The sequence below is a fragment of the Castanea sativa genome, chromosome 3, assembly GCF_040712315.1.
Source record: "Castanea sativa cultivar Marrone di Chiusa Pesio chromosome 3, ASM4071231v1".
NCBI lineage: Eukaryota > Viridiplantae > Streptophyta > Magnoliopsida > Fagales > Fagaceae > Castanea > Castanea sativa.
In genome coordinates this window covers 40,098,375-40,110,284 of record NC_134015.1, presented here as the reverse complement: position 1 = coordinate 40,110,284, position 11,910 = coordinate 40,098,375, and the positions used below count along the sequence as shown (strand labels likewise).

At 34.7% G+C, this 11,910-nt stretch overlaps 1 protein-coding gene across 2 annotated transcripts; it reads right to left on the bottom strand.

Annotated features, from left to right (window-relative positions):
* Positions 1–3,636: 3,636 nt before the first annotated feature.
* LOC142629810 (squamosa promoter-binding-like protein 2) lies at positions 3,637–10,588 on the bottom strand. Of its 2 annotated transcripts, none has more exons than XM_075803849.1 (5): positions 10,452–10,588; positions 7,621–8,346; positions 7,193–7,329; positions 5,411–5,671; positions 3,637–4,182 (listed from the first exon to the last, which is right to left on the bottom strand). In XM_075803849.1, exons 2-5 carry the CDS (start codon positions 8,295–8,297, stop codon positions 3,848–3,850), a joined length of 1,410 nt encoding a protein of 469 aa, XP_075659964.1. In that variant the 5' UTR covers positions 8,298–8,346; positions 10,452–10,588; the 3' UTR covers positions 3,637–3,847. The 2 variants fall into 2 exon arrangements, with proteins under 2 accessions (XP_075659964.1, XP_075659963.1); XM_075803848.1 differs by lacking the exon at positions 10,452–10,588 and adding an exon at positions 8,560–8,862.
* Positions 10,589–11,910: the final 1,322 nt, after the last annotated feature.

Sequence of the window (11,910 nt, the reverse complement as noted above, 5' to 3'; positions counted from 1 at the left end):
CCCGAGCCATTTAGGTGTTTCTTTAAAGTAATGATTTTCGTGCAATTTCAGTTAATTCACTCCACTTTCCTTTCATCCAAACTGGCCAATAAGATTGCAAAGCCAAAGTTTGATGTAGTAAAGCATTTGGTAAGCAAAACTATGGTTGTAAAGTTCCTCTAAGAGATTCTTCCTTAAAATGTTGGCTTTTTTAATTATTTTTGGAGAATCTTAAAATGTAGGCCTTTAGTTAGGCATCTTGGGCTGAATAAAGGCCGAATGAAAACCAAAAAGAAAAGGGTAGAGGGAAAAACAATAAGGAATCTTATGATCGTCAGCATTGGTAACATATATGGTGACTTAGCCTTCGAATCTTGGGTTTGTTCTTGGTTAATAATATACAAACAAGTTCACATGCTTCTATCAACTGTGTTCAACTATTACTGTGAAGACTGATAAAGACTGATAAAGACTGACACCGTGTTATGGGTTGGGGCAAAGATAGTTGATATGTCCCTGTTTCAATTGTTTTGATCTCTAGGACCTGTCACAATTATGGTAGATCCAACTTAGGCCATGAAAATTTAATTTTGGAAGATATTTTATTACTTCAGTGCACGTTTTTTGTTACTCACTTAAATGTAAAGTGAGTTAAAAGTAAAACGCATTAACCTGTACATTATTGGTATATCGTAATTATACTTGTGATCAGATACGGCAGCAAAACTTGCATGGGTAGTGGTGGTGGAAAGTGGAAACATTATGTAGGTGCATAGTCTTCTAAAATACAAAAATTCCTTCATTTTACACATTTTGGCTAAAAAAACACCCACATCGGTGGGTGTAAAATTGTGTATTTATACACAATTGCTACAGTAACTGTGCATATATGCACGGTTACTATAACTCGTGTAATTGATATTTTAATAATTTTTCAATTTGGCTTCCTTTTTTCTCTCTTCTTCCTTTGAAACGAACTTGGGCTGTTCTCTTCTCCCTCATATTCTTGCTCCTCTGTTACAAACCAACACCGGTCAAGAAAGTATCAACCAAATACAAACACAGCACCATCCAACTATCACCGGTCTACCACCACAACTCATTTCAACATTTGATAATCCAAACACAAAATCAACAAAATCAAACCAAAAATAACTCAAAATCAACACAAAACAATTTAAAATCAACTCAAATCCCGTTGAAAAACCATTCCAAACTCAACTCAAAATCAATCCAAAACAAAATCAACTCAAAATCAAACCGAAAATTCACAGAAAATCAACTCAAAATTAAACCATTAACTGAAAACTCATAACCCAAAATCAAAATCAAACACAAACCCAATGGTGTCGAGACTTAAGGGATCTGAGAATTAAGGAGAGTGATGAGGGATTTCCTTATGTTTCAATCATCTTCATCTTCTTCATCATCATCTTCTCTCTTCCTTGTAGCTTTCGAACTGTCAAAAAAAAAAAAAAAAAAGAAGACGCAGAGACTTTGAGGGATGAGAGAGGGACAGAGACTTTGTGGGTTAGGAGAAAGTGAGAGACATATAATTTATGGGTTAGGTGAGAGTAGGTGGGAAATAATACATAAATGGAGGAAAAATATTATTTTAATAAAAAAGTGTATATAATAGATAAACTAATATGAGTGTTTTGTAAGAGTGATGGTGAAAAATAGAAAAAATAAATTTTTTATATAAAATAGATAGAATCTGTTTGACATATTGATGCAGTTGCTGTTAGTATGGCCTTGGATTCTAGACACGGTTTTTATTTGAAAGAAAATTTTTAATATACCTATCGTACATGATGGCTTGTGGTTTGGTCCGTGAACTTTGAAAACAGATTAGATGTACAATATGATTGATTGGAGAGTACATTGGAGGGCAGTGACTTCACAAATAAGTACTATTTCAACCATACAGTAGACTATTTTAAGACTAAGAAAGCGATATAGATTACGGACAGGGCCTGTTCAGGTACAGACCAGCAAAGTCATAACAAGAGACCCCCACCAAGAAAGGTGGAGGGGAACTGTAAATAACAGTCCAAAGCCTGATAAGCACCAGACTTAGCTAATGCATCAAGGCATCTGTTAGCCTTCTTATAGCAGTGAGTCATCTTAAGCTTGGGAATATGGGGTAGCCAACAACCTGCAATCATTAAGAAGAGAAGTAGAAGGACCATTAATGTTCGTACTGGAGAAAGCTAGATATTTTTGCAAAGAAGCAAACCCATCCTTGAGCTGACAAGTTTTTATCGATTTTTATTTGGACTTCCTACTAACAGTCTAACATCATTTTTTTATCTATCACTATAAATTTGACACATCAACTAGACGTGAAATTTTGTGTGTTTATAGACTTTGTCCACTTATATTTCCAATTAAGTAAGCGGAGTAGAGATGAAAGGCTGCCCTCATGAATCTTACCATGCCCTCATGAATCTTACCATTGAGGTTGTCATCTCAATAACCAGACGGGTTCTTTTTCTTTTCTTCTTCCCTTCCATTTTTTTTTTTGTGTCTTTTTTTTTTTTTGTGTGTGTGTGGAAGATGGATGCTGTTGTACAAAATGATAAAAGATAGATTGCATGGGTAGGGTTTCCAAAATTGAAGAACTTGATCTCTCGAAGAGTCGTATTCTACCGTCACGGGGTGCTGCTTGTCATGAGCTTACTTTCATTAAAACTTGGAAATTAGAAACTGCCGCAATCTTTAAATTAAAAAGTAAATAGATAAAACCGTGTACATTTCTGAACTTGTTTATCAAAACATTTTTCAATTCTAGCTTGTGTCCACCCTACACAGATACAAACCCCAAGTATAAATAAAAAAAATTAAGAGCACAATAAGAATTCACAATTTTTTCACCTTATTCCCAAATTAATCCATCACCTCACACATGAAGTCATCATAATCTGCAATTTAATTTTATTGTGAAATTGCTGTTGTGTTGAGGGAAAATACTTAAATAGTCCTAGGGCACCGCTCCAAGCTCTTACCAGAGAGGGTGGGTCTCACTTTAAGGCCTATTCCCTTTGTGAGAGCCCAGAGCAGTGCTCCAAAACTATCTTAAGTATTGCTCCCGTCTAAGGGCTCATAAAAAAAATGACCACATTTTGGTAAGGTGTGTAATGTCTAGAGTCGTGTTCCTATGGCAGTTCTAACTTTTAACCAAAAAATGAAGCGTGAGTAAATGGAATTCACTTGGGAAGCCTTACCCTAGTAAGTAGTCATTTTGACCACATATATTAGGGCCAAGATTTAAAATTACTTTTTGGCAGTCTTAACAAATTGAAGTGCGAGCACAGGTAATTCAAACTCCTGGATTTTCTTCTTTTGTTTAAAAATGGAGGCTTCAATTTTCAGTAGTTTCCAAATCTCTATTTCAAGGCAAATGAAGAGGATCCTAATCTCTCACAATAATGTTGGGTCACGGAAATAATGCTGAAAGTCAAAAAAATTATACCGGCTTTCTGCTTCTACGGAATTTCCAAACGTAAGTTTTAAGATTTTGGGCAACTATTAACTAATGGTTTGAGCTGGTTCTAATCAAAAACTTATTTTAACAGAGAACTCAATGTTACGCCAATGTGCAATGTTCCCACGTCAGAACTCTAATTAAAATTAAAATAAAAATTGAATAAGCGCTTGATGAAAATAGGAGAAACTTTTAGCCAACTTCCAGATGAGTCATAACGGCCTGTCTGCATTCTTGCATATACATATTCGCTAACCTTTTAGGAGTAACCTAACATCTGATAGGCTGTAAGTTAAAGGAAAACCAGGAGACAAAAGAAACTAACCCCTACACATACTTTAGTAAATAAACTGTTGATTGGGTTTTGAGTGGTCAATCCAATCAATTGGAATAAAAGCCAAACTCATACGGTTCTTTGAACAGCTGGAATTCTTGAAAATGGCTGCTGCCATTGTTAGGTGAACTTAAGATATGAACTTGGGACTCAGTGGACTGTTGCTCAGTCCGCCAGTGTTCTGATGAAGTATGTGGCAAGCCTTGGGTCATAGCATGCATGAGAGGCTGTGGCATGTTAGATTGACTTGTATGGTTGGAGTGTGGGTGTCTAGCTGGTTTTGACTCCCGTGAATCCCAAGAATTTGTTGACAGAAGAGAGAGAGCACGTCGAAAATCCTGTGATGCATCCAGATCAGTGGACATCATGGGTTCTCCTAAACCTGCAAAAATGTCACTTGCACCTCTTTAGACAACTATGAGATTGAAAGGTTTAACATAAGAATTCCTTGTCAGTCAACTGGAAAAGGCAAACTTTTGTTCAGTAAACAACAATTTTAGAACCTTAACTTCAGTGAGCTAAGCTTCCAAATCCTTTCTAAATCTATAGTTTCTCAACACTACTAGTGTTTTCCTCCCTCCACTTACCAAAACTAACTTATCAAAATAAATAAACCAATTTGTTTCACCCTTCTTAGAAGTGGCTGCACAGTCCTTCTGACACGTCTAAATTATTTAACCAACTTCCTTAACACTAGAAAACTATGTTTTTGCCACCAGCTAGTTGACAGCAGTAGCCACACCCTTTTACATATTTTCTTAATACACCAGAATTGGGTAAATACACAGTCTATTGTACAATGTTCTTAAACATGCTTGTTAGCCACAAATTACCAATCAAGAATCTCAGTTTATATTTTTTATGTAGCACAAGAATCTGCAAAACTTGAATATTGCTTTCTTGAACCATCCTACCATGTATATATCATATCTTCCCTAGAGTTCAACAAAATTTGTTGCTATCATGAATCTATTCACTTGTAGTCATCAAAAACAAGACAATGAATAATCTCATTGCATCAATTTATGATTCATCGGTTATGGTAAGAGGTCTTCCAATCTCTACTGCACATGCTAGGTTTGAGTTCTCAAGCTTTTAACCTTTCAAATTCTTTAAAAGGCAAATCTTCAGTACCTAATTTCTGGATGCTTTTCATCTCATTTTTTCTGAAAGTTGGTATGTGAATTGTGATCTTGTTAAAGAGAGCACAGATAAATCAGGTTACCCAGATCATCTATTCATCTGACACATGATGTCAGTTCAGATTTTCTTACCAGAAGTAGCTCACAAGGCAAGTATGGTTATTGTAGTTTCATTTTTCTTCCTTTGTAGAAAAACAAATAAGATATTGAAGGCTTTCTATCATGTAATAAAAAAAAAATTTGTTGTGTGTGTGTGTGTGTGTGTTTTTTTTTTTTCCCCTGATGGCCACTGAAACATGCATGATAGTATACTCCAGTAAGCAATCTTGACATGGCCAGATTATAACCCTATATGACTGTGCAAGCAATTGATCCAGGGCTTGGCAATCCAAAACCATTTCATAATTAAATCTGAAATTAAACAAAAATTTAATAATGCTGAGTCAAGTGAGGAAGCAACAAACAGACCTGGGTTGAGAGCCTCAGCTATGGTTCCCTTGGATGGCAAAAGCCTACTCGAATCATGACAAAGTGTATTGATGGAACGTGGCATTTCATTGCTGGGCAAATGCAACTGTATATCACTGTCTCTTGCTTTTGCAACCTTTAGAGGATACTCTTTTGTTTGGTTAATCTTGGAGCTGCATATGTCCTCCCATGTAAAACCAGCAGCCCTTGAGTAAGCAAGGGGGCCTTTGTTGAAGACAAGGCTCATCTGTTGCTTCCCATCTGTGGAGGTAACCACAATTTATAGCAAATTCAATGGCTCAGTTTTTGTTAAATAGCAATCCTAATTGAAATATTTTATGGAGTTCAGATCTTTAAATTCTGTATTGATAGACTGTATTGTGCAGGGCATTTATTAGAAAGTAACTCATATGACAGAATAGCAATAGTGATAGTAACTGGTGGTTAACATCGGATAGTATAGATCTTAATTGAACTAAATGATGTGATAAAGATGATGAATAAAGATAAAGGCAATACCATGACATTGACTATGAGTGACTGAATTTAGTCCTCTATAGCAGAGCAACAAAATAACTAACTAGTTAAGAACTAAAAAGTAAAAAGTCAATACCAGACAACCAGGTGGCAATGATTCACTTATCAGGATAAGTACAGTGGTTGTCCTAAAGAATTTCCTAGCACTGTGTTTAGCATCAACCGTTGTTCACAGAATTACATCTAAATTGAGACTGCAGGTGTCTTCTACAAAATAATTAATTAATATGCACAGATTTGGTTCCACCAACACCCCTTTGAAGTACATAAGTTTCATCCAACTACAACTATACAAGTCATCCTACAAGAGAAGACCTGACCAACATTTCCCTTCCCTAAGTTTGCAGCTATTATGTGTCTTTTATTTGGTTTTATATAAATTTGGCATAGGGACAACATCTGAGAGTCTGATTCTCTTTTCCAAATGTAAAACCCCCAGCTTCCTATCTTCTTCTTGCGAACCAGGAGAAAAGCTGGTTCAAGTCCTGTGTTTTGCTTTGCCTGGAAATGATGGTAAGTAAAAGTATATATTTCTATAAAAAGTAAATTTTCATTTTCCAATTTTTTTGGAAGACAACAATGCTGTACTATAAGAGCAGCATTATGTCAATAGTTGCAGTGCCCATAAAATTCTGCAATCAGTATGCCAAAATGTCATTATACTATTTTTGGGTAAGTTTATCAATTTTAAAATTGCTCTATCTAAATAAATTGTGATTTTTCATTTGTGGTTTTAAAATTTAACAAACAATAACAAGATTAGAGATTTTAAATATCCATTCAATTTTTTTATCAAGTAAAAGGGAAAATCATTAAACTTCAGAGGAGTTTCATAAATAAAGACATTAATTTCTTAGGTCCATGTAACTTCAGGAATTTCTGTGATACGGTGGTCATATCATGCTATTCATTATATATATCCAGGAGACATTACATTTCCACAAATTCACAAGTCATACAGTTCAATACCATATTAAGTAAAAGAATTTTTGAGATGATTATGATACAACTTGATAAAGAAATCACTTCCATGCCTGATTTATGGTTTGTAGAGAGTGGACAAGGTATCAAAATTAATACCAACATGTTTAATAGCATGTAGTATGAGAAATTAGTCTCATACACCCAGGTAAATATATATATATATATATAGAGAGAGAGAGAGAGAGAGAGAGAGAGAGAGAGAGAGAGAGAGAGAGAGGTGGGGGGGGGGGGGGAGTTCGATTTTGAATTTGAAACTAGTACCATAAAGTGAAGAAGGCAGCCTTGCCGGATTTAACCGGACTGCTTCTGGCTGTGGCTTGCGCCGCCTAGCATTATGATCAGAAAGACGCCTGCGACAGCTTCGCTTCTTTTCATCAAACTCTGACAGACCATGGAACCTTCAGCATATAAAATATTGTAGTTATTAATATCAAATGCAAGATGAGCTTGGAAAATAGAAAATAACATGGTTATTAATATTAAATTTATTCAAGATGAGCTAGGACTTGAACCTCATTTTGATTGATTAAATTTAAATTAGGTTATGAATCAGGGTACATGTGAAATTATTATCATCCAAGTGGTCTTTAGAAAAGAGTGACTATGAGTAGACAATAAAATAATCAGTAATTGTTGCTTGATTTCATTATATTCTGATATATAACTGCCATTTTATAACAAGCTTTTACCTGCTACATTGCTGACAAAACCGACGTTCCAGACCACCTACAATGACCTTGGGGGATTTGGAATGACTTTCACAAACTCTATGTTTGCGATGGTAATCTTTAGCTGATGAGAGGTCAAGGTTACAGCCTTCAACTTGGCAGCGTGGTGTAGTACTCGGAAAACTGGTCTTACATTTCTTTGCTATGGTCACAGATGGCATGGGAATCATAGAAAAAGTTGAGGTCTCTGTATTGCTTCCCACACAAGCATCTTCAAAGTACATCTGCTTACCAAGCTTTAGACTTAGCAATGGCTCACCACAGCCAGATGAAGGCTCAAGCGTTCTAGAAATTCTCTTAGGCTCAACCTTGGCTAATTCTTTCTTGTTGCTCAAATCATTTGGGAAACCTCCAAAGGCCTCAAAAGTGAGTTTGGATGGCTTACTTTCGCCCATTGATGAAGAATTGATGGAAGCTGATTTCGAGCTCTTCGATGGAGAAGCATGTCCCAACTCAGGGCCAGACCCATCACTACCCTCACCACCCGCAGACGAATAAAAAGAACCAGAGTTAATTCCCTGATCTCCTTGCATACCCCATTCTATTTCTTGCAACTTGGAATTTTCAGTGGCTTTAGCATTGAACATAAACAGATTCTCCCACTCCCACTGTGAGGGGGATTTCTCATTCCACTCCATCAGCAACGGGCAATAGCCAAAAGATGCACAATAAACTGGTCACTGCATCCTGCAAACATTACTCAGATAATTAAATTCAATTTATTCAGATTCTACATAAAGAAATCGATGCACCATATACTCAGAAGAGCAGGAACGACATATTGCTTTAGTAATTAACAAAACCAAACACATTAAGAAAGAGCAAACAGTAATAGGAAACCAAAAAAAGAAGCAGAGGATAAGCCTAATCAAGCTCATATCTATCAAGAATACGCAATACCTTCCAAGCTTTCTTCTTTGCTTCTGATGATTGGTATATCACAGAAGGCAAACCCAAATGATCTCTCAGAAAACAATGTCAAAACACTACACGTACTGCTCAAATTATGCAAAAAGGAAGCATCCCAAAAGAACAATATTCAACCTTTTTGGCCTATAAGACTCATACATCAATCTTCATCCCTATAGGTCAAAAACACCCAGATTTTAAGAATTCCAATCTCAAGATACACCTAAAAGAGTTCCTCTTTCATTATGACCAAGGGATGGAACTTATCTGCAACCTTTTGTATTCTAGAGATCCTATCCATTACTTCTGAGTTTGGTATTTAAAAAGGGTCCCCAGTCCCCACCATTCATAAAATATTATCACCTTCAATTCAGTAAAGGCAGTTTAGTGTTTCCCAATTCCCTGCAACACTTACAATTACCCAACTGAAATACTGTCAAAATTTTACAACCCTACATTCAACACAACCTTTCAGCATTAACACCACCTCTATTTCTCTCTCCAATAATTCATGGATTTTTTTTTTAATTTTATATAAAATAAAAAAAAATAAAAAAAACCTTAAAAAGTGAAAGAACACCGATAGGACATATTTACCACTTTTACTAACCTTTTAATTACCACACAGCTTTCACTTTTCAATAATTCAAAACACAGAGAGCCAGCCTTACAATTTCAATAATTCTCTCTCTCACTATCATCAGCACTTAAAACTCAAAAGACGGTCATTGACTGAGACCCACAACAAACCCATCTAGAAAGTGTTACTCACAAACCCCTAAACAAATCAAAATCAAATAGAAACCCAACAAAATTTCTGCAAACTAAACCCAAAAAAAAAAAAAAAAATCTCTGCTTCATTGATGCAGCCAACCTCTCCAATCCCATATTCCCACCTAATAATATGCACCAAATACCAAACAACAAACTCAATTATACAAGACCCAAATGCCCATTTAATAAATGCTACAATAACCCACTAGGTCCCTTTCTTTAAACCCGAATGAAAAGTCATAAATTTGCATTGAACCCAACCAACAACCCAAAAAAAAAAAAAAAACAGGAGGAGGACAAGAACTTTTAGGCATGAAAAGGACGTTGTAATAATAAGTCCATTGAAGCAAACAGTAATAAATAAATAAAAAAGGCATTAATGAAAGCTCAGTATCAGGTAAAAGACTAAACAGTACAGTGCTTTGCTGGTCCCAGCTCTAGGGTTTATTAGGTTATGGGAAAAAGTTTCTGGTACCCTTTTAGAGACAGCACATGCACAACCACAACAACAACAACAACAAAGAAGTAGGAATTTTTGTTGTTTTTGTTTTTGTTTTTGAAATTTCCTGTGGATAACTATTGAGAAAGTGAAACGGCGTCGTCGTTCTTCTTTCATCGCACACAACTTTTTCCGGAGAAAATGAAAACCAAAGGAAGAATCTTTTTTTCGTTATTTCAATTTTCCAAAAGTCCAAACGGAAGTTTCCAGAAACAGAAACAGATTTGTTTTTTGTTTCTCCAAATTTAGAAAATATCGGCAACTCCACCTCTTCATTTATCATTATTATTACCACAACAACTTTTTTCTTTTCTTTTCTTTCTTACAAGTCTATAGATAGTAATCAGAAATCACAGAAAAAAGGAAAGTTTTTTCCTTTTGCTTTTTTTTCCATCACTCATCACTCCCGAGAAAAATCATTACACCCAAAAAAATCTTCAAAAAAAAAAAGTGTTTTTTTTTAATAATAAAAAAAAAATCGATGTTCTTACCGGTCTGAATCGGGAAAAAAAAAAAAATCAGAAAGTGTTATAGAGAGATCATTGAGATGGATTTGGACTTTTAGAAATCTGAATGGTAGAAAAAGAGTAGAGAGTAGAGAATAGCTTACTTGGAGAAATGAAAAAGTGAGAGTCGGAATTGGATGTGAATGGAATTTGAGCTACAGCTACAGGATTTGGATTCTTCTTCATATCATTCCGTTCAAAAGCGACATTTGGACGCGTTGTTTTCTCTCTCTCTCTCTCTCTCTGTTTTTCTCGCTCACACAAATCTTATGCAGCTAGCTCTGACTATGGGCCGGTTTGTTTGTTTTTACTTTTTGTACTATCTAATATCTATTACTACTCTGCTTTTTGTTTTTCTTTTTTTTTTTAAATTATTATTGTTATTACTTTTTCTGTTGTAGTACAAGAGCAACAAGAAAAGGAATATCAACAGCGATAGTGTGGGCGGGTCACTACAACTCGCTGCGAGTCGACTCAGCTCGGAGGTTGACCCGACCACCACACAACTTTATGGTCAAACGAGGGTCAGGTCAGATTTACTTTTACTATTTTTTTTTTCTATCCCTCCTCTTAGTCTTAACAAATCACAATCATATTTTACGGACAAGATTCATTCTCAGAAAGAAAAAAAAAAAAACAAAAACAAAAATTTTAATAGTTGAATAGTATATTATTTATGTTCATGTAAAATTCTGTTTCGATCAAAAAGTATTTATTATTTATCATTAAACTTATTTCTTATATATAATTTTACGAAAAATGTTAGTTTCATAACTTTTTTTTACAATTTGCTCATGTATCAATTTGTAAGTGGTAAAGAAATAGCCTTCGCATTACTCTAATTTTACACTATAAAAATTTGAAATTTTAACAAATTTTGCAAACAATGATATAATAAGAACATATAATTTAACAATTATGTTTTCAAAATTTACTTCCAATAATGAGTATCAGTTAGTTCAACTGGTAAAATTTTTAATAGTTGAATAAGAGATCTGAAATTCAATAGAACTACTCAACTACACAAAAAACCAATTGATGTTTTGATCTGATGATAAAAAGTTATCATTAAGAGCAGACGTCATAGATTAAAATTTTCTTTAAAAAAAGAAAATCACTTCCATTAAGAAGATATAAAAAAAATTAAGATTTTTTTCAATTAATTTAGAAATAAACAATTTTATTATTATTTATTTTTATGAATGTAATCATCTTTGAACCCAAAGTGTGACCCCAAAATGAAAGTGCAATAATTTCAACATCTCTGATGATGACGCAGCATCTGAGGCAATTAGTAGAGTATGTATTAATATATATAATAAGCCACTGTTTGAAGTTACTTAAACTTTAGAAATGTCTTGGTTATATCGACAAGTTGGACAAGTTGACATGAAAAGGTCCAATTGTTGGGATAAAATTAATAATAAACATAAAATGAACATAGGATGTTAATGAAGGCGTGGATTTATTTTACTAATCGGATGCACATGTGCATAGATATATGGTGTACAGTGAGAGGTGGATTCACTTTAAGTATATATAAATAAACATATTGAAGTATAA